Source organism: Rutilus rutilus (genome assembly GCF_951802725.1).
Source record: "Rutilus rutilus genome assembly, chromosome: 3".
NCBI classification, from domain to species: Eukaryota; Metazoa; Chordata; class Actinopteri; order Cypriniformes; family Leuciscidae; genus Rutilus; species Rutilus rutilus.
Window position 1 is genome coordinate 29,936,118 of NC_140211.1, and position 24,588 is coordinate 29,960,705.

General features: G+C 37.1%; 1 protein-coding gene across 1 annotated transcript in view; it reads right to left on the reverse strand.

The window, feature by feature from the left end:
- The window catches only part of itfg1 (integrin alpha FG-GAP repeat containing 1), a 134,395-nt gene that overhangs the window by 101,292 nt on the left and 8,515 nt on the right, over window positions 1-24,588 (reverse strand). The window contains exon 7 of the mRNA XM_084403613.1: window positions 4,988-5,037. Within this exon, the coding sequence (XP_084259739.1) occupies window positions 4,988-5,037 (50 nt within the window). The remainder of the gene's footprint in view (window positions 1-4,987; window positions 5,038-24,588) is intronic.

Below are 24,588 nucleotides of genomic sequence, written 5' to 3' on the forward strand. Positions count from 1 at the left end.
AGAGATTTATGCAGTGAATAGCGATAATTAATTGTTTTTCAACAAAATAGCTCTTGCTGCTGTACCCTAACCATGTTAAATCCCAGGCTGTTTAACAAGTAGAGCAGAGAGAGGAAACTTCAGAGTAAATAAATGAATAGAGAAGGACAGAATAAATGAGTCTCCCTCTGGTCTCACTACATGCGAGATGCAAGATAATGGTTATACTGATAATCTTTAAACTGATATGTTAAACTGAAATTTTGTTAAAAAATAGTTTGAGAAGTTTTCCTCAAAAGCTAAAATAGTGAAGTACCTAATATTAATTCCAGTAATTCCAAATTATGTTCAAGTTTTTGTATTAAAACAACAAAAAACACTATGTATTGTTGCACAGAGGTTGCATAAGTGTCTAGATTTATTAGAGTTTGTCACTGAGAAAGTTTTTTCATTAAAAGTTTGTCACAGAGAATATTCTGTCCCAGCAAATAGCACAAGCAGCCTCTTGAAGGAACACAGACTGGCTGTATTCTTTAATTCAATGTAATGGAGATCACTAAACTCTAACATGTTTGTCTGTGTTTTCAGATCACCAGTTTTTGTTTTTGTTTGTTTGCGTGCAAGGTTGGAAAGATTAAGCAAAACCGGGTAAAAATCGTGGACCGTCCTGTGATCATTTTGAGAAACCTCTTTCATTTTTTTAATATGCATGTCTGTATGACATCAGGTTCCTCTATCATTAACAGACATCTCATAAAAGAGGAGCTAAATCTCCCTTCACAAGCTTGCAATTCGATTAAATTTCGATTCCGATTCGATTCGATTCGATTCAATATTGATTATTTTGAATATCAGGTATATACATGGCAAATTTTCTCAAGGAAAACAAATCTCTTAACTAATGCTGTAAACTATGGGAGTCAGTTGAAGCCTACTAGGCTTCATCAGCCTACTATTATTGAAGGTAAAAATGAACTGATTTGTATACAAACACTTAATTTTACACTTCTATTTATTTTTATAATAATAAAGTTATATGAAATATAAACATTTAAATGGTGGCTGTCATAAAACCTTGCCAGATTTATTCAAACATGCATTAAATATTGAAGAACATTAAAAATTATAATGAATATGTAATATGGTGCATATATTTAGCAAAATGCTCCTCTCTAGAGTACATTTTCACTAGTCTAGCTGACTAACGAGTTTATGGTCACTGGATATGGTTTTTCTGAGGTAAGTGTGACGTTACATGACATTGTTTACAAGCTGTTTTAATGACATCTTTCCATGGTTGAAACACTGATTGAGCGATTCCATGTGACATGATACGGATTTCGATAAGTTGTACTCTATCTTTTAACACACTTTCAGATGCTCATTCGTGTTTATTTCGCGCTGCAACTGGTATTATTAAGGCGGAAGAGAAGATCATGTGCGATCTCACGCCACAGCGACAAAACGGTATTTATGTTTTTGAATTTCGTAAGAAAATGGATGTAATTTGAAATCTGAGACTTTATTTCATATCAATAGTAACAAAGCACACAGATTATTGCGATTTATTGGATGGGATGCACGCTACAATGTTACATTCATTCATCAACTGACAACAGGATGACTAGCCTAATCGATTATTGGGATTTAAGAATTGATATTGGTTCATAAAAATGAGAATTGATTAAAATCAAGAAATCGATATTTTTTACCCAGCCCTACTATCTACACCCGATACATCCAGAGGTCTGAAGCCCTGCATTGCCCCTGATATTATATACATATTGTAGAGTAAGCGCATAAAGATGTACTGATTGAGGCTCTGGATTGTAAACACAGCCTGCTGGTGGATTGTGTTTGTCTGGCTCTTGTGCGACTGACACAACACTTGTTTAAGTGGCGCAGTGCACCGACTGAGTTTGGTGTGGCGGCCATGATTGGCATCATGAGGTGAACACATGTGAATGCATTAATGTTCCAAGGGCGATCATAATTACACAGTCATGGTATTTTCACCAAATGGCAGGTTAACTCTATAACTTAAACCGAGGAAAAACAAATAATTGACTAAGCTAAAGAATCAGAGGGCTAATATTTTCTGGCTTGTTTGTTTGGTCGGGCGGCTCCGTCTAGCTGCTGAAATGACTGATGGCGTCTTGTATTACAGTAATGACTTTGCATGCAGTCTACAACTGAAGCTTTTCAATTTAAACAAACACTGGAGCTGCTGTGTGCGCGTGTGTATAATCAGGGTTGGGAATAAGTGTTTAAGGAGAGCGAGAGGAAAGTAATTAAAACGGAGTGTGCTACAGGAAGCAGAGGGTACTGGCCTGTGACCAAAGACTGTTAACTCAAAAACCTCACAGTAAATAGTGGCAGGATTACTGTGGTTTTACTGGGAGACATTTCCCTGTAACGTGTGTGTGTGCGAGCAAGTACAATTGTGAGAGATGGTGTGTGTTTGTTTATGTCAGTAAGAGTCAGTAATCAAAGACCAGTCACCAATCAGCTGTGTTTTTCATTCGGATCCGTTAAGCCTCTTTCAAGGAATATGAACTAAGCAGAGTCTAAAATGGCTGCTGCCTCAGATGTGATTAGCAATCGCCCATCGCTCCCTCTCTTTAATCATCTACCCACTTATCTCCTCCTTTTCTTTATTTCCACCCTGCCTGTCTGTCTTCACAGCATGTCATTTTATCCATCCCTGCTCTTGTCACCAGCCCCTCGCTCTCAGAATGAAATGATGAGGAGCCCTGCGGGAGGAGGAGAGGCGATCTAACCTGACTCCCTCCCTCTGTATCTCTGAAGCAGCATCAGCAGCAGAGCGCCATGGACTCATGCGACGCAAGGAAAGAATAGAGGGCACCGGGAAATGCTTCCGGAAAAGCCGCAGTGCTTCAAGAAGACGCATGCTGACCTTTTACAGTCAGCTTGGGTCACTGCGGCACATTGCAATTCTCTCTCTCGCTCACAGTGTTCAACTATTTATCATCTGCTATTTCTGTAGTTTCCCACCTGCTCAGAGATGCTCCTTTATGAAACTCTGCGTCTACTTCTTTCACCTTTGATTTTCTAGTTTTTTCTACTTTAAGACTTTCCATCCATTTTGCTGCCTGTCATAACACTTTCTTTTTCTGACCTCTGACTCTATATTCTTCAGGCTCTCACACATTAAAACCAACTCTGACTGATGTCGAAGCTGTGACCTAGAATTTAGCGCATGTGGAAGACTATGGAAACTTGTTTCCGCGACAAAATTAAAAAAATTAAATGATAATTGCGACTTTTTATCTCACAATTGCGAGTTTACATCTCGCAATTCTGACTTTATTTCTCAGAATTGTGAGATATAAACTCACAATTGTGAGATATAAAGTCCAATTCTAAGGGAAAAAAAAAGGACTTTTTTTTTTTTTTTTAGAATAGTTTATCTCACAATTCTGACTTTATAACACGCAATTGCGAGTTTATATCATGCAATTCTGACTTTATATCTCCCAATTGCGTATTATAAAGTCAGAATTGCGTGATATAAAGTCGCAATTGCGAGAAAAAAAGTCCGAATTCTGACTTTATAAGACGCAATTGCGACTTTATTTCACGCAATTCTGACTTTATATCTCGCAATTCTGACTTTATAACACGCAATTACGACTTTATTTCACGCAATTCTGACTTTATATCTCAAAATTCTGAGAAATAAAGTCAGAATTGCGAGATGTAAACTCGCAATTGAGAGATAAAAAGTCGCAATTATCTCTTAAAATGTTTTATTCTGTGGCGGAAACAAGCTTCCATAGAAGACCACACATACGTTCCTGATCCTGTTACATTCCCTTCTCACCATAACTTCTTTCTCTCTCTACCCTTATTTACACTATCGTTCAAAAGTCTGGGGTAAGATTTTGTTTTAAAGAAATTAATACATTGTTCAGAAAGGACACATTAAATGAATCAATGACAGTAATGCCATTTATAATGTTACAAAATATTAATCAATTAATCAAAAAAAGTATCAGTTTCCACAAAAATATTAAGCAGCACAACTGATTTCAACTGATAATAATGAGAAATGTTTCTTGAGCTGCAAATCAGCATATTAGAATGATTTCTGAAGGATCATGTGACACTGAAGACTGGAGTAATGATGCTGAAAATTCAGCTTTGACATCACAGGAATAAATTACATTTTAAAATATATTAAAATAGACAAGTTATTTTTAATTGTAATAGTATTTTACAAGTAAAAATAAGTAAATTAAGTTTAAGTGGCAAAAACAGAAAAACACTTTTCACTTTTAATTACCATATAACAAATAAAACGTGTAAAATAGTGTCCATATGACTAAGATTACCAGAAAATGAACAGAAGATTAACAGCTATTTTTGCACACATTCCACTGCAAAAACCTAGACTATAAACTACCACCCGCAATCCAGTTTAACATCAAAAGTATTCACAGCAAATACTGCTGTGAATATTTAAATTTGGTTATTGTTATTCTTTTCAATGCCTTATTCACAAGAGCGCTCTAATTAAATGTCACAGACGCAGAAAGAATTTAATTAAAAAAGAGGTACTTGTGTTCATTTTCTATTGATCATGGGAGCCATTTGTCAAATGATGGAAAGGAGTGCTATAACTACGTGCATATGCAGATGCGGTGTAGTAGAATGCATTGAGTGTTTTAAAGAGCCGATTCAGGTGTATAGATCGCTGTGATGGGAGTAATGTTGTACAGTTTCAGTAAAGTAAGCCAGACTGTGGTGGGCTGCTTCATCCCCCATAAGGAGCACTTAGAACCAACAAGCAAGATTGGTAATCGCCATGCAAACTGCTAATTTCTTTGTGGCCGTTACCTGATATGCATAACTCTTTAGTGAATCTTCGCGAAGACAACACAGATGGCCCATACAAATAAATGACTGCATGCGGTGGGAATTCCCTCCTAAATGTTAATACAGTAGAGTTAAAGATTAAAGGAAAGGAAATAATGCTCTAATCTACCTTATTGATCCAGGTCTCAAATTCATTTGATTCGGTGGTAAGGAACAAATCTGTGAGAAAAGAGAGACAAAGAGAGAGAGAGACCATTAGTTAGTTCACAAAATGACCAGACTTCCTTGCTTTGCGAGTATGATTCTGATTTAAGCAAATTAGTAATGCACTGAGTGTGAGAGCCGTCATCAACAGGTGGAAGTATAGATTCCTGTGACAGAAAGAGAAACGGACCAGTGCCATCTTGCTGGCAGCAGTGGCTCCTCGTTCAGTCCTGTCACACACACAGTATTGCACAGTAAGAGACTTCATCAAACACATGGGGAAGTGAAAATGGAATGAATCAGCAAGCAGATTAACACAACAGACAATGAATGGAAGGATACTGACAAAAGCACAGTTGATCCAAGGAGATCGAATACACACGTGAAACCGTACCCCATGAGGTCAGTGTATTGACATTAAACACAAGCCCAGCTGTAAAACTAATCCTGAGCTCAATATAAACCGGGTGCCACCTCCAGTTTGTGTCTTCAGAATTCAGACCATTTCAGACGTTCAATACATCGATGTTGTTCCCTACATCACCATTATGACTTGTGTGATTTCATATGTTGTGTGTCCTTCTCTCAATAACCAGAACACTGACAGAGTCCGACATGGAGTTATTACACTGATAGGCGTAGGCGAGTGCTGTAATTTTTTCTTGCTGTCGATGTCCTTCTTTCCTTTTGTTTGATGATGGCTTCATTTTAGAGGCCTGGGTGTTGTTGGAGATGGAGCAAGAAGCATGTAACAGCCTCATGTTATTTTTGTGAAACTTGCACTGCTTTCAAACACAGCAGTCAACGCTTCAGGTGTGTGAGGGTGAGAAAAAAATGCATGAAGAAAAGAAACAGAAAGAGACAGTTATAGCATGGAAAACAGGATTTTCTTTACTCTTTTGAACAAACAAGTTCACTGTTTTAAAACATGTGTCTGTCCACACAGAGTAAAAGTTAAGAAGTGCAACACTATCACAGCCAATAAAAACATTGATGTTTAATGGATTTGTGAACTAATGATATTTCAGCGTGGACAGGGATACATGGCTATCGCTCCTCAGCCATCTTAGTTAACAAAAGAAATTCACCATTCACCCAACCCAATAAAGGATTCTAACCCATGAACAAAGACGCATTACATCATTATACTAATGTTTGATTTGAAGCAACAACATTTTTTTTTTGCCCCACCCTAATGAAAAGACTGTATATCTACCAAAATGTTTCATTCCAATTTCTATGAATAAGACAAATTGCAACAGGCAATTGGTTAAGCTCTGGTGTCCTAGATGTGCGCTGGGGACTGCATATGTACATTGGCTTTTACCAAACTTAAATACACATTTTAAGGCAAATTGAGCATAAAAAACATTTATTGGACAGTTCATGTCAGATTGTATTGCTAATTTGAAATATGTTATTTAACCTGATTAATATTAAACGTTGACCACAGAAAAAAAAAAAAAAAATTGCTTAAAGGAGCATAAAATGGCCCTTTAAGAGGGATTGTTCCCTCCCAACATTAAAAATTCTGTCATCATTTACTCTCTCATGTCATTCAAAATGTGCATGTCTATCATTCTTTTGCAGAACAGAAAATTTGTGTCAATGTGTTTTTTTTTTATACAAATGGAAGTCAATGATCACCAAAACTATTTAGTTAGCAACATTCTTTGCAGAAGAAAGTCATACAGGTTTGGAATGATGTGAGGGTGAGCAAATTATGACAGTATTTTATTTTTGTGGTGAACTATTCCTGGGTGAGGCTGTGTAAGTTTTAAAACCAGTGTTATGAGGTGGGCCGGTACAGATGTTTGAAGCGATTAGAGCATCTGTGCTAGTGCTGACCTTTGAGGAGAAATAAAGAGCAGATACTGAGCTCAAGAGCTTGTGCTCTGGCTGTAAACCTTTGTCCTCTGCCTCTCATTTTGTCCTTTTCCTTGTCCTCTACCTATCTCACTTCTCCAGGTCTCACACATTCCATCTTTTATCCCTCCAGTCCACTCCTCTCTCTCTCTTTTTCTTGGTAAAGTGGTGTTCCCTGTGGGAGTGGAGTGCTCGCTGGCAGTGGCTGATGAGGTGCGGAATAAACAGCTTCATTAATCAGACTTAGAGTAGTGCCACTAGTACAGTCAGCTGATTACACAGGTCTGGGGCCTCGCAGACACACACACCCACCCACACACACTCTCTCACACACACGCACACTCTCTCACACACGCGCACACACAGACGCGCACACAAGCACACACACACTTCTCTGCGTACATTATCATACAGCAACACCTACAAAGATTTTATGCTGATGTGTAAAAATAGCGACTTTCATTCTAAGTGTCAACTACAAATGTTTAAGCTTCTAACACATTTTGCAGTTTGGCAAGTGAAATGCTAGCATGACCCTGAAAATGTTTTCCTCTTCCAGACTGCCGTTTTAAAATCAACATTTTTACAATCTGGTGCAAAAACAAGCAGCAAATCTGGCTTTTGCTTAATTTAGAATGTGTTATTATAATCAGTTACTTTAACATTTCTCTCACAATTGATTTGTGTGAATGCCATGAGCAAATAATGTAATCAATCAATTTTAGTTAGAAGGAATAAACCGTATCTAATTAACTAAACAGTCTGCAGTGGATGAACTTGAAAGATGTGTCAGCTAAAAAGTAAAGGAAAAATATAGTTTAAAAGCTTATTCAACAAATTACAACAACAAAACATTAAAATCAAAACAAATTATATTACTTCTACAAACTTAAAAAGCATATTATATTTTAATAATGACAGGGCTAGACATATTGAATGTGTGCATTGCAAAGGCTGAGGCAGACACTAAAAAAACCTTTCAGAAACGACTTCACTTTCACTGAAGCCTTTAAAAAAAAAAAAAAAAAAAAAATCAAACATGTTTGTTTCTCAAGGCCAGTTTCAACCAATTTAAATTGGTTTCTTGGAAAAAAGTTAACAAGAAAGATGGTATGGCCATGGACCCCCACTCAGTGTTCACCGTCTGATATATGTTTTTTCAAGAATGGCAAGAGCTGTCTAAAACAGACATCTCCAATCTGACTGATATGATCAGTCTGATCCAATCTGGAGCAACTAGTTGCTGTATTTGACACAGTTTGGAGGGTTTATAGCATCAAATCTATGAAATATTCAAGAGTTTAAGAGTAACAAGTAAATATACAGAAATATACAGCTTAATTTTCAGAGGTATGACCTTGGAATAACTGTTTAATTATTGACTAATTTGTTTAGATTGAACAGAATAAACTAAAAGTTCAATTAAACATCCAGTGGCAGTTCTCAGGAATTCATTTAGCTTAGCAATGATGCTGCAGTCACGGGTGGGTAGGAAAGCTCTGGAAACCACAGGGAGCTCTCTGGTCATTTGAAAGAAACACTCGATTAGGTGCTGAACATGTGTGTTGTGTTTACATCCTCCATCGTTGAAACCAATCTGCACAGAATCAGCAGAATCAACCATCCTTTCAGACACAAATGTCCGGTTTAATTGGTTAATCAGAAGCGCTGGAGAACATAACAGGGAGTGACAGAGAGTAATGTGAATCTCAGACAATTAATCAAAATAATTTGATAATACATGCTGCAGTAATGTACTAAAATACGCCACTCCGATTCATTTCATGCTGTCGTTTCCTTCACTAACAGCATGCAGGCCACTCTGTTGCTATGCAATCTCACTTTCCCAGCTTGCTATGGGAACACGTATGGCATCTTGTGCACATTATTTGTTTACTGTTTTTCTTTTTACATTACCCAGTTGGCACAGTCCCTCCATTAAGGTATTCATATTTGAGAGGGCCTTCAGTTAAATAATTGAGGAGCACCTTTACATTATGTGTCACGAAGAGAGGATAGTTAGACAGAGGGAGGAAAATCTACACATTAAATGTGAAGTGTTAATAAAACATTATACAGACTGAGTTTTTTAGAGGCCATTCAGAGAAAACAAATAAAAATGACATGACTCTAAAGTTAAAGACATTCATCAAATCTGATTAAAGAAATAAATATATGGAGAAACAAGCTGTCTGAGGTTTAATTTGTTGAACCACTGAATGCCAATGGAAAAAAAGGCCGCTTCTGAGCATGAAACACTACTGCCACAAAAATCACTTTGCATAAAGAAACATTGTTACTGTTCAGGCTATATAAAGCTTGTCTTACAAGCTACAAAACAATGTGGTGCTAAAATCGCTGTGCCTTTTGTATTTTCCGGCACACACAAAGCCAGTCGTGTCGCCAGAAGCGAAAATGAGACAGATCTCATTTATCTTCCACCATCACATGTGGAACAACATGGCAAGTGGAGTAATGACAATAGCATCACTAAAAGTGATTACGTAAGATTTCAAACATTCATAAAATATAGGGGAAAACACACACACACACACACATAAACTAGCTAATGTGCATTGTGAATCTGTGATACTGTGAGTCACAGCGGGGCTTGTGCATTTGGAGGGGGAGCAGATTTCAATTATATCTAATGACAGAATTTAAACGAGCACCCAGCAAGAAGCACAGCAGTGGCCTGCACTCTTTCAGCTGAGAAATGTTGGAGAATCACTATTTTCTAACTGCCTTTCCTGAGGCATTATGGGTAACAGCAGAAACGCAGGCAGAGATAGGCTCTCCGGGAAGAAGAGACAGCCGAGGAGAGATGCAAGAGCATCTGTCTCCAAAACTCCTTCAACTGCTACTGCCATCCTTTCCAGCACCCTCTTATTCAGAGCAAAGGGAAGGAAGAAGAGAGAGCAAAGTGAACGTGTTCAGCGGCAGACGTGACAACAAGAGGAGAGTGAAAAGAAAGGAGGAAATGAGTGAGAAAGCGAGATCAATAAAAGCTACTCAGTTCCTCTGAGACCTTGTTCGCACAGCATTATATTGTTTTGTAAGTTATGAAACTGATAAGCACACCAAAAAACAAATCCAGATCAAACAAATCACAACATGCAGAAGACTTACACTGGAGTGAGGTCACAAACAACGGCAGAATGATCTATTCAGTTTTCTACCATGATATTGCATAATGTAGATGATTTTGAGGGCAGACTTTAATAATGCTCTAATTGTTGCCACATTTGTCACTTCCAGGAAAATTATTCTGAGACATGAAGAATTGTGAAGGATGACAATTTTAAGGATGGTTTCCTGAAAAAATTAAATAACTAAAATATACTCCTTATAGCAAATACTTCTAATAAGTAAAATATAATAATAACTAAGGGTGTTGAAATTAAGTGTTTCTGCGATGCGGACGATTCTGCGTCGATGCAGTAATAGACCATAATCGATTATAGCCTATTGACGTTTCTCTGACGTCATTCATCACATACGCGCTTCTCACACATAGCGTAAAATGGCGGAGGGAGGCGAAACACAAAAGCGAGTAATAAAAAAAATGCACCCACTATTTTAACATTTACAGCCTGCGAGCGTGTGCGCAAGTGCAGGGAACTACACTGCGACCAAAATGGTCGCATATGCGACCTTTTGAAATGCCAATGGGTCGCAAATGTATCACTGATTATTTTTGTACCTATGTTTTAGGCAATATGCTATGAATTACTATGAGCATTTATTAAAACAGAAATGTGTATTTTAAGAATACGTTTTATAACGTGCTCTGAGCATTCAACACATCAGTTGGCTTCAGCCCCGCGACCGTTAACGTTACTTAGATTAAAACATACCATTGTATCTGCGCGACTCGCGAGCTCTCTCTCTCTCACAAATCCAGTAAACTATGGAGTGCCGCAGGGATCTGTGTTAGGCCCTCTATTATTCTCAGTATATATGATGCCACTTGGAAATATTATAAGGAAACATGGAATTAGTTTCCATTGTTATGCTGATGACACTCAAATATATATTTCATCACGGCCAGATGAAAACGATAAATTATCCAAATTGACAGAGTGTGTTAAAGATATAAAAGATTGGATGACGCGTAATTTTCTTTTATTAAATCCAGACAAAACAGAGGTACTACTTATCGGTTCAAAAAACCGCCCACAAAACCTCTCGCAATACAACTTTAATATAGTAGGATGTCCTGTTACTTTATCCTCTACAGTAAAAGACCTGGGTGTTATACTCGATTGCAACCTGTCTTTCAAAAATCATATTTCATATGTTACAAAAACCGCCTTTTTCCACCTTAGAAACATTGCTAAGCTACGTAATATGCTATCAGTTTCTGATGCAGAAAAGTTAGTTCATGCATTCATGACCTCGAGACTAGATTACTGTAATGCTTTATTAGCCGGTTGTCCTGCATCCTCAATTAACAAGCTACAGTTAGTCCAAAATGCCGCCGCTAGAGTTCTTACTAGATCAAGAAAATATGATCATATAACACCGATTTTATCATCACTGCATTGGTTACCTATAAAGTTCCGTATTAATTACAAGGTATTGCTACTGACTTATAAAGCCCTAAACGGCTTAGCTCCAGTCTATTTAACGGATCTTCTATCGCCCTATAATCCATCGCGCTCTTTAAGATCACTAAATTCAAGGCTTTTGGTCATACCTAGGATATCCAGAACCACCAAAGGAGGGAGAGCATTTTCACATTTAGCTCCAAAACTCTGGAATAGCCTTCCTGATACTGTTCGTTGCTCAGACTCGCTCTCCCAGTTTAAAACTAGATTAAAGTCGCATCTCTTCAGCCAGGCATTCATATAATATTTTTAATCTTACAGTCCAAATTACAATCCGGCCTCTAGTTAATAAACGCCAGAGGAGAACTGGCCCCCGACTGAGCCTGGGTTCTCCCAAGGTTTTTTTTTTCTCCATTGGGTCACCTGATGGAGTTTTAGGACACTATTAGGTCACTTGATGGAGTTTTTCGGTTCCTTGCCACTGTTGCCTTTGGCTTGCTCAGTTGGGGATATTCTGGATATCTAATTTGATTTTATCAATAAATTCCACTAGAAACAAACCTTGTTGTATTATTTTAATTTAATACTGTGAAGCTGCTTTGATACAATCTGTATTGTGAAAAGCGCTATACAAATATACTTGACTTGACTTGACTTGACAAATACGGACGCGCGCGCGCACACAGAGAGAGAAGATAATTGTAAAATGAAAATTGACGGGCTATAGTTTAAATTTTGTTCTTGCTTGTTTTTTTTTCTGTCAAAATGTCGGAAAGCATATTGTATTATCCATCCGTGTTTTTAAAATTCGTTAAATGACGGACGTTTTACAACACAGCCCTCGTTATAGGCCTATGTCGGATTCGTCAAACTTAGCCTACTTGATATTATTTTTAGAATACGTGATTCGTTACGCTATTATTGGACTCCTGTCTATTCATTGTCAACTGTTTTCTATAAATATGTTTGTATTGGCTAACATTTATGCAGCTAATGCCTGTCCTGTTTAAAATGCGCAATGTTCAAATGCAAGGACAGCACGTCACAAATAGAAGCTCTTTTCCCTGTGCTATTTAGTATCATATTTGGTTATTGGAATAATAAATTAAGTAGCCTATCTTTATTGTAGCCTACACCTGTTTTTTTTTATTTTATTTTTTTTACTGTTTTCTAGGGGTTTCTTAATTTTAGTTGTTTCTTAATTAAAGTTGACCAGCACACATTATATGCAATTCAATGCAATATAATGCATGTGTGTCCTATGTGTGACATATTTTGCACACAGGTAAAGGTGCCCAACATAAGTCATTTCTAAAGTAAAAAAAAATAAAAAATAATGTTTCAATAATAATTGAAATATTATAAAAAATAAAAAATAATTTCCAAATGTTTTGGAAAATATCTCTTTATTTGATTATCAATTAATTTGTTTTCTATACAGAGATATCGATATCGGCCATAACAGCAGTATTAATATCGGTTATTATCGATATCGGCCACAATTTTCACATCAATGCATCACTACTTAAGAGTTCAGGAGTCTGCCCATCTGTGCCAACCATAGCATGTTGAAATCCATTTGGCACTTTATTGTGTATACTGTATTTTCTATTGCAGTAAATCTATCCCAACTAATGTTAAAGAAAACAAAAACAAGAAGGCATGTGGTTTAAAAGATGGCAAGTAAAAAAGCACATCTGTATGCAATACAGTTTCATTATTGTTCATTATTATCCAGAGCGGCTTACTATAAACAATTTGTGCGACCAAATCATGTTTTGTGCCAGTAACTGAAAAAGTTAGTAGCGCAAGTGCCACCAGTGGAAAAGGTTAGTGTAGTTCCCTGAAGTGTGTGTGAGCGTTATTGCAACTTAAAGGGTTAGGCTAGTTCACCCAAAAATGAAATTCTGTCATTAATTACTCATCCTCATTATGTTCCAAACCCGTTAGACCTTCGTTCATCTTCGGAACACAGATGAAGATATTTTAGATGAAATCTGAGAGCTTTCTGTCCCTCCGTTGACAGCTACGTCATTGCAACTTTTAAGGCCCAGAAAGGTGGTAAAAACATTGTTAAAGGACAAGTTCGGTATTTTACACTTAAAGCCCTGTTTACAGATAGTTTCTGATGAAATAGAACGGTTAAGATTAAAATTTGGACACATGCTGCTGTCCCGAGAATTTTAGGTTTCTTTCCTAAAATAATGACTTTATTCAACAATCTCTTCTCTTCCATGCCATTCTTCTACGCTGTTGACGTAGTGTAAACAGCGCAGCGCTTCTGGGTTCTACGTCAGAACGTAGGCTCACTATTGGTGAATAATATATATCTGAAAATATGGAGTGGCGTTCCTTCTCTGATGACATCACTTTGACGGCTTGGGTTGAATATCCTTAACCACTGCCTTCCAACCGTCAGTCCGCTATGAGCGAGGGATAGAGAGGAGGTGCGCTAAAGGAAAACCCAGCCCTCTATTCAATAATCCGTTCTACTTGGAAATACGTCACAACACTGAAGTAAAGTCAGTTGCAATTTCTGGTTCTGGTTTAATCTACTACCACTGTTGTTTGGTTGAAATTACTTAGCTGTTCTTCTGATCGATAAAAAAAAAGGATTTCCAGACCAAATACATAATTATTGAGCACGTTTACATACACACCAGTACGCTGATAACCCGTTGTCTGGTTTTACATGCAAACCAATAACCTGACAATGCAAGTAAACTGTGTTTACAAGACTTTATCAATAAAATCAGGTTATTTCCTGGTAGTGATGTCAAAACGTAATAATTTGCGTATCTGTTCATTTGTTATGTGGGTTGTGATGTTAAATAAAGCGAAGAAGAATATTGCAACATGTCAAGGGGAAACTTACGGCTCATATATTCTCCTCTCATGCAGTTACAGATGCAGCATTTTGACTGTACCACTTCTTCTTCTGCTGTATACGAAATGAAAGCACTTTTATAATTTTTTTATAATGGTCAAGAAAAAGTCTGAGTTTGCGATATACTGTATTTCCTCCTCCCTTACTGCAAAATGCTCGCTCTGTCTGGATGTGCTTAAATTCAAAGTAAGGACACGTTCCTGTCACATATAATCGCACATGCACACTTCAACAAGCCAACAGAAAGCAGGTTAGTGTGTTTACATGCTGGGCGAAATCAGCGTAAGGGTAAAAAATCATTGACATGTATATTGTATGTTGTTGAAAGGCTGAAAAACATCAAGCTATATCACCCAGTATGCTTGTCACGATAATTTGAGATAACACCGTAATCACATACCGCAGTCTAAGTGACTTTAAAGCAAATACACAAATGCACACATTTTATGTTTCTTTTACCAGTGCATACGAGCTTACACAGTATGATACAAATATAATACACAAGTATTAAATTCACTTCATTCTAAGCAGCAGAGGAAATCTTGCATATTTTTAACGTTTCGTATTCATTGCAAAAATTGACTTCTGCACTTGAGGTGGCTGGATTACAACATACTCCACGACAAAATTCACTTTCTTATACTACAACTGAATTACATTCTCTTTCAGCAGACAGATCCACCTCTCCACTAACAGACTCTCACAGACACAGACCTAACAGACCTTTCGCTCTCTCACACATACACAGAAATGTCCTTTAAAAGACATCCTCACACTTCCACACATTCATTCGATCTTTCTCTCCCACTAAGATTGTTCCATTACCGTGGAAGTTTCCTAGTCGGGGGCCAAATGCTATAGCTTGAAGATAACACATAATATCCTTCAACAGCATGATTCTCTAACAGAGAGTGAAACACAATGTAATGGACTTCCATTGCTATTCTCAGTTGTCATCTATGCTGTTTGGGATATGTGTTTTTGTCAGCTTTAATTAATTCTAAAAATCATACGCACCCATTTCACTCTTTCTTGGCTTTCTGCATGACTAAAAGTTTGAATATTTTATTTAAAGTGTAATTGCATGTGACTTCTAGCTTCTAGATCACATTTGCATATACCTTTCACAATCGGTTAATACATGGATATCCTGACAAACTCAATGCTGATGAGAGGAAGTCATGATGGATTTTGTCACAGAGTGCATCGAACCGTCTGTCTGTCAAACATGCAGGGCTATAATGTGGGTGCAGTATTTCAGCATGAGAGCGAAACCCGAATCCCAAACACCATTATATTTTACAGATATGAGGAGGCGGTTTCCATGCCAACAGAGATTAAGCACATACAGTACCTTCCATCCCAAAACTAACATATAGCTCACAAAAATGTTGACAGCAGGGCTGTGATGATTTGGTGTTTGTGTGCATCAGTTATTCTACAGCTGCTCAGCTGCTCTCTGCCTGCCATTAAATCAGACAATAAGCCTAAAGCATCTAATATAGTGACTTCCAAACCAGGACGCATTTGAAATTCAATTTTGAAATTCAATTTTGTTAAACCAATTAAAAAACACAACATTATAATAACATTACACAAGTAATTTGTATTATTTTAATGTAAAGTTACATTCATTACATTTAATTACTTAAAAAAAAAAAAAAAAACGCTCTGGGTTCAGATATTTGTGTGAAGGAAATGCATTTATGATATATGTATATATTTATACTCTCTGCAGCAGATCGCTTCACTCTCTTTCTCACACTTCACCACAACCCTCTTTCCTATTTTTGTCACATTAAAAGTCTAAGATAATCAAAATAATATCAAACTAAATAAAAGTTTTAATAACATGCAGTTAAAGTGCTTTAGGTTAATAGGTAGCTAACAAGTGTGTTTTTATATATACACAAAAGTCCTATGTACACAAAAATCTTTTTTTATGAAAGCCAGAGCTGCTGACAGTCACCTTGAGAGATAGAAAGAGATTTCTAGAAACACTTATGGTAATTCACAAGAGTGAATATTCAAAAACACAGTACAAACATACCTTTACTCCACATCCACATAAGATGCAAGGACATGCTATGTTGGGAATAGCACACTACTATTACTACACTATATATTATATTTACTGCTGTTCACAGCAACCAAAGTGTCTGTAAATGCAGATTCTGTAGCAGAGAACACCCAAATAACCTAGTACATTTGCCAAAAAGTGCCACCTAAATTATTTTATTTAAATAATTATATTTACAAAATGCATTCATTCAAATTCCTTACTCAACATAAATCTGTTGATTGTAAAAATAATAATAATAATCAGTTAAAAGGTATGAACATGATTTAGATACAGTTAACTGTGGAACAAGCCAGGTTCAATTTTGCCTGTTAAAATGTAAGAGACTGATTTACATATAATCAATTGGATTTTTTGATGACAAATATGTACACATGGTTATTTACACAATTAGTTCATTTGTACCATTACATAAATCTTCTTTGCCTCCACATCGTGCATTAAAATCGTTTAAAGCACAGCTAGCTGAGCATTATCCTGCTTATACCATGGTCATTGACAAGTTAAAGCTGTCAATGTCACTGATGTTTGCAAACTTAATTTATTAATAAAAGTTGTGGGGCAGCGTTGACAAATTTCTGATTTGAGATTTTCATGGTATTCAAAGTATACAGTATTCAACAACAATCAATTATTATTATTATTATTATTATTATTATATTCAGTTAAAATGACTGTTACATTAATGAAAACAGGGTTTTATTTGGTTGGACAAATGCTTTAAACTTAAAAGCATTTGTTTGTTTTGTTTATTCAAATTTCAATCATCAAAAAAAAACATGTCTAATCTATTAAATGTAATAATTGATAATAGATTAACAACTTATTTTATCACTGATCATTTATTAAAATTAAGAATAATAGAGTCCTATGAAATGTATTTTATTCAGCAATCTTTTCGCACTTTTTATATTCACAGACACTAGACCATGTAGCGATTTGATTTATCGTACAGCTCTAATTTCAATTTATTTATCGATCCATCAATTTGCGCGCTTTTTCGTGACATCTGCGTTATACTGTAAATTCCATTTTCATGACTGGAGTGGATTCCAAGATTCCCTCTTCGTCACTGAAATCATACGGCCTTAAATATGAACAGGACATACTTTTATCTGCACGGAGGAATGGTGATCTCGAATATAGAAATATGTACAAATATTTAGACCTATTATTCAAGATTTCAGGGTACTGCTTCACTTACTATTTTTTAACATAGGAAGTAGCTATTTAATAAGTATTATATGTACAGGAGGTATGCCATTCCGAACATAGCCCATGTTCAATATGGAGGCAAAAAAATGCATGTTTTCATGAGACAAAAGCACATCAGCTCTAAATGACAAAAGAGGGGAAGCAAAGGTGCTGATTGGTAGTTAATTACGATGCATTCACAACTTCTGAGCCCTCATTAGTTCCAAACAATGCTGACATGCTGCACACCAAATGATCTCCATTATCATCGGCTCGCCTGCCGTGAGCAACTTCCTCCGCCTCTGAGGCACCATGCCGTCAGAGCGAGCGAAACCATTGCTTTCTCTCCCTATGTCTCAGCACATGCCAAAAGATGTAAGAACGAGACGCCTGAGCACATTATGGGCTGGACGTTTTGACTTCTGAAAGATACAGGATGTTTTCACAGTACAATGATCTCTTTCATTGTAAAAGATCAATGGAAAAAGAGATGCCTCATGAAATGACCCCTTTAAATTTAGATACAGCTGCAACATCAAACATTCAACAAAACAAATCATGCCACCAATGCTAGCACCAAGCTAACAAAAACTCCAGTCTTCCCACTGTCTGAAGGCTTCAGAGGGCCCATCTTACATGTGGTTTGGCTGATGCCACGGGGCTGTTTCTAGATCTTTCTCCTGAGGTTCAAAAGGTGGAACGCTGCTTATTTGTACAGCTGTTACTCAGCCAACCATCCATGACTCCATCCATCTCTCATGCCCTTGAGGTAGTCAACGACCTACACTAGGCTGTCCTAAAGGGCCGAAATGTTGTCGATGAGATCAGACGATCACGACTTGAAGATGACAGGTGAATGAGACTTTGATAAATAGGCTAATGACAGAATGGAGTGTTTTGAGAGTGACAAGACTGTAAAGTGAGCTGGAAGAACAAAGCAAAAGGACTTTGGACTGTCCTTTCAATGGAAAAGCTCTAAGAGGTTCTGCTGTCTTTAACCTCTCTTCTCCAATTGAGCTGAAAACAGCCTTTGACATTATCAGAAAAAGTCATGTCACTCAACACTGAAAAAGATACCCCAGCCAAATGACATTCAGATGGCAGACTTAAAGCATTTCTGACTCTGCAAATGACACCTTGAGACAGGACACGGACACCAAAACAGCCTGCACCATTGTAATGTACTGGCAGTGGCAGTTCGGCAAATCTGTAATTACATTCCTGTGAAGACTTCATCCTGAATTCTAAAGTCATGCTGACACCATGTCACTCCTTCTTTCAGGTGGAAGGCCACAGGCTATATCCTCTGAGATTAGCACAGCGTGGTCCCACTATAATCAGTAAGGTGCACTATTCACTTCAAACAGGCCATGAGGCGGAAACAGAGAAATAAAAGAGACCGAGAACATGAGAGAAAGCTGCCTCTTTCTCAAGGTCAGTCCTTCATCAGAGTTGTCTCTGCACGATGCCACAGCTGTGAGCATCACAATCTCTTTCTACCATTATAAACACACACACACATACACATAAACCACACACACACACACACGCACACACACAAACCTTAGCCCAGAAAAACAGAAAAATTGGGGTATTTCATGCATCCTGAATCTGAATCCATCCTGACGTTTCATTTGCCGACTCGAGATGCACTTCAGAAGACATAAACTCTCTGTATGGAAATTATATAATGAAACTCAGTGAGTTACTGAAAGGATAACGGAGATTCAAAAGGTTTTTCATGCAACCACCCAGTTTCAGCTTGTTAACAGACTCGTATGCGTCACCTACATTTTGTAGACCTATGGCGGTTCCCTGACTGAGGATTTCTTCACAGTCTGTTGAGAGAATTGAACTAAATTAAATGAATATTGAATGGAATTAATCTCAGAGGAAACAAACTTCATCGAGCTGGCAGTCAGGAAATGTATAGAGAAAAACTTTTGGGGGGTCTGAGGTTTAAAGCAGGGCATTGAATCCAGGGCAAGGGAAGAATTGAAACCTATAAATAGATGCTACATAAGCCAATATCTAAGCCAACAAATCCGCCATGTTTCCCCTGTTTTTTTTTTCTTCCCCTAAGCACTTCATTCATGAGCATGGCGGCGCTGGCATAAAATGGAGAGATGCTATTCTGAGGGGTTATAATCTTATAAAACCATTACGAGAACAACATAGGTGGAGTGGAGGGGATTATGCCAGCACCACATACTCCTTATTCCATTTCGCTCACATTATGCTGGCAGAGAGAGAAACGGGCCAACTTATTGCACTAACAAGCTTAGATGCTCAGGCCACTGACGGCATTTTGTATCTCTCTGTTTTTGTTGGAATACAAAATAAAACAGTCACATGATGAGCAAATTTGTGGGATGCAGAGGATAAAATGTCACATTTGAACATTTCTAAATAAATCGAAATGGTGTGCCATGTCATTGCGGGAAGCAATGACGTCAAACACTGTGCGATGAGTTAATGCTCTATGTTTGAATATGGAGAGTAAATAACAATATATATTTTAAAGTTATGCAGACTATGGCACCTTCATTCCAGAGTGACTTGCAATGCCACTTACATTTCACTTAAGAGGTAGTGATAACTAAAACATATCTGATATTTATCGAATTTTAAAAACATTCATAAAGCGTTTCCTATTTGATACATAAATCAGATATAGTTAATATGTTTTTGATTTATTTTTTGTTTTTGTTTTCGAATTGTTTTTGATCATTTAGGGGAATACATTACATGAGCTCAGTGTCTGGTTTCACTGCAAAATAGTCAAATTGACGTACAGTACATGATTAATAGCAGTGGCGTAACCTCATTACACACTGCATACAGCTGAGTGAGGATAACAAAAATGAATTTGCATTCACATCTTCATTATATTAGGTCAAAATCTGTCTCAGACCACCTTCAAATGTGTTTTCAGTGATTTGATCACATTGTGTCTTGAGCTCTATTCAGACGCTAATTGTTTCTCATGGGGACGTCTGTAAAAATACATTTGCATGGCTTCTCAGTAATAAAACTCAAGCATTCAGATGACGATTTATTCATGGTGGTGGAGCGAGTGATCCTACGAACCCGGAAATATGCTTCTCACGTCATATGGTCAGTCATGTGTTCAACATTTTATTTAAATATCCTTCTTAATAAGAAAATGTACACACTATGGTTGAAATTGTTGTCTGTCTTGCATTTTATTTCTCCAAAAATGATGGATGTCATTTTAAATATGTGGAAATGAGCAGAAATAAGGTATCACAACCTCTTTTCTATGGAAGGTAAACATTTCACTTGGCTATTTTGTCAACTAGTAAAATTATTATTACACTAATTTATATAATTGCAGCCATAACTTTTATTTAACTTTTTAACTCCAATTTGCTATTAAGGAATGGTGATGTTATTTAAGAAATAAAAGTCGAAATGCCCATATGTGGATAAACAGCTTCAAAATTCAGCATTTTATCTTTCGAACGGAAAAATAAAAGAACACAGGCTTGGATCAACTTAAGGGTGAACTATCCTTAGACATCACATATTTGGAATGGCCTACCTATCATCAGGTACAACAGTATGTATATGTTGTGAAATCTCCCTTTCCCACCAGTTCAGCACAAGCTACTGAATATAAGCATACATGCCTAGCCTGTGACAACACACCACCAACATAATGCAAGTAATCATAATAGTTTTAAACAAGCACCCAGAGCACAAACAAAATGGCAAAAAAAAAAAAAAAAACCTCTGTGGGTGGATAAACTGGCCCTGGGGTGGCTGACAGTGAAAGAGAAGAGCGAAGACGGAGAGAGTGGGAGAAAGAGAATCTGAGCCAGCTCAGGCAGGTTACTGAGTCTTCTAGGACATTGATCCATTTAAACAGTCTCTTCCATTAGCTACAGCCACTAATTGAGTGAAGGACAAATAAAGTTACAGTCCTTTTAAAAAAATGCTTCATTAATAAACACTGACCTAAATTAGGTTTGGTGCCTCTATCTTATCTGTTAGTGTTAAGCATGCCTAATCTTCAGGAACAGATTAACATTGGTCATCAACTGTGTGGAACAACTTCAGCTCAGTATCAACAACACATCTGCTCCCTCGACTTTTATTTATCATGTAAATACTACAACTTAGCTCTTTGATTTACTGCCAACTGTCTGGAAGGCACCGTATATCAGTTCTGTTCCTCCGAGCATGTTTACTGCTTATAAAACTGGGAGGCAGTGAGAAGACATACATATTGAAAAATAATGAGATCTCTACCCACATTGTTTCAAGCTATTTGTCAGTAAAGCTGTACCAGGTCTGTACAAGGAGGAACACCCAGTCATTGTGTTATCCACCTGCTATGTTCTGCAGATCTAGCAGACGTCTCTGGGGTGCCATACAATAAGCCTCACGGAAATGACTCCAAATCTTGATGGGTCCAGATTTATCCCTGTTAAAGAGTGGCATCTTCCTGCGCCGTCTGCAAAATCCAGCTACTTTATCGGATGATTCTCTTTTTGCAAAAACATAAATGAAAAGGCATTAAAGTCCCATTGGAAAAACAATAAAAAGCACTGAGAGGGACATCACATGATCGCGCCCATTTGGCCTAATGTAGCCTAAATGTTCAACTGCGAGTGTTAGTCTGGAAGACTGCTGCAGAAAATGATTTGATGAACTTCCCACTTCAGCAGTCCCCTAATGTGGAAAATCTGTTTCCTTTACATTGCACGACAATTAACTCGCCGCTCACTCTCAGAGAGATTTCAAGTCTAATTGGCTGCAGTTTGGAGCATTGCAACACAAGGTTGCCTAGCAACCAGTCAGAAGGCAGAATTGGTGTCTTTTGTGCATATTTGCGCATAATGACATTTTTAATTATTTGGCAATTACTCCCCGTTTTTAACGAGGCTGCACACTCTGAATCCGGGGGTTATCGAGGAGATTATGAAGATGTGAAAATGCGATCCAGATGCCAGTGGCATCTCTATGTTGATGGAGAGATAGCCTACATAAAAAAAAAAAAAAAAAAAAAAAAAAAAAAAAAAAGGAATGAAAATTTGCCAAAAGGACTTATTGAATGTAAGGGGCTTCTCCATGTTCATTTTGCTGCTATTCTCTTTACCATTCCTTTGGCAACACACTGTAAAAAATGATTGTTGGTTTAACTTAAAGTAAGTTACATGTTGCCTTTAATTTTTTAGTTCATTGAAATACAATTTTTTTTTAGTTAATACCATGGAGATTGGTTTAATATATGGTTTAATACATTACTCAAAATATTGCTATCACAATACCATCTAAGTTGATTTTGACAATAGAAAAAAAGTATATGTGATAAATCATGAAACATTTTTTTTTTATAGTAACATTAGCCATACCTGAGCCATCAGAGCTGCTCAAGCACAGCAGCATTAGCCTATTAGGAACAGGTTTAAATGGACTTGATCAGTCACCTTTGTCTGAAGTAATTGAACACAGCAGACGACAGGACCATTTAGAACAAACACTAAAAGCGCATGAAACGGTCAAGTGTACTTAAAGTTACAATAACGCTCACACACACACACACACTCGCACTTCGAAAACAAACGCATGCAGCCTCGTACACATACATAAATATTAGGTACAGTAGATACGTTAATGTGTTATGCACATTTTTCACCAAAAAAATCTCACCTAATGCTGTAAGCATACAGAGAGCCCTGTCAGCTGGTATTATTATTAAAGGTTAAAAATAACATCTCAAATTAAATATAATGCGTTTTTTATAATAACAACGTTATAATATTTTAATGATATTGGTAAAAATATAATAAATATGTAATATAATTATCATATTTAGCTAAATAATCCTCTCTATAGCAACTATTTTAAGTCCAACTAACATCCTATGGTCATTAAATGGCTTTCCTGAAGTAAATGTAACGTTACGTGACACATTGTTCTCTAGCTGTTTTATTGACCTCTTTCCGCAGTTGAAAAACACTGATCGATCGATTTTATTACATTTCAGTAAGTTGAACTGTATCTTTTAAATTACCTACTGATCATTTGTGTTTATTTACTATTAACTAGTAGTAAAGAACTGAACTAAGATCTGTCAGCGCTCTTTCACGTCACATTTACAAGCGCCAAAACTGGGTTTATTGTTAGAATTTTGTAATAAAATTGACAGAATCTGAGAGCTGAGAATTTGTTTCATATCAATAGTAACCTTCTCTATCTTGTCTGTCGGTGTCAGTGTCCTCTTTGCGTTGCGATTTTTCTCTGCGTGAGAAAATGGATGTGTGGCGTGAGAGTGTGTAAAAAGTGACAATTGCGTGGTGAATTTGTGAGAGTCGGCAGCCCTGCGGATTCAGTTTGTAAATGTTTTTGGCGGGTGTGATTGTGCTGCCGCGGTCTTGTTAATTTGCCATGTTGTTTGTGTATCTCTATGGCAAACGCTGAGCCCGTTCGGAACTACGGGAGCCCAGAGGGGAGCGTCGGCGGATGTTAAATAGAAAACAGATTTTCATTCAAACAAGTCGACGTAAACTACACATTGGAGTTGTCGCCCAGCCCTAACAGAGACTCAAACGAGCTGTTTAAACTGGACACGTCAAAGCGAACGCTCTATGGTACGATGATGTATAAATCTTCGTCAATGTCTTGCTCAAGAGGATGTGATGTCACAGGTCACCCAATATCAGAACGTGCTGTTTTTGGAGCTGAATTAAATAAATGGTTTGTTTATAATGAGGAGGACGTTTTAAGCTATGAAACTCACAGGATGTTTTAATGGTACAGAGACCTTTTATATGTCAAAAGATCAAGGCAAATTTGATTTTTCATGTCATTAAAGTTTAAACTTTAAAGCTTAAATGAGGTCTTGACACAACTTAGTTGATGCAGCAATGCAGTGGATGTTATGGTTTCATATGTGCGGCTTTTACCTGCCACCCCAAAATTATTATTCAATTGTGAATGAACCCACCATCTAGATCTAG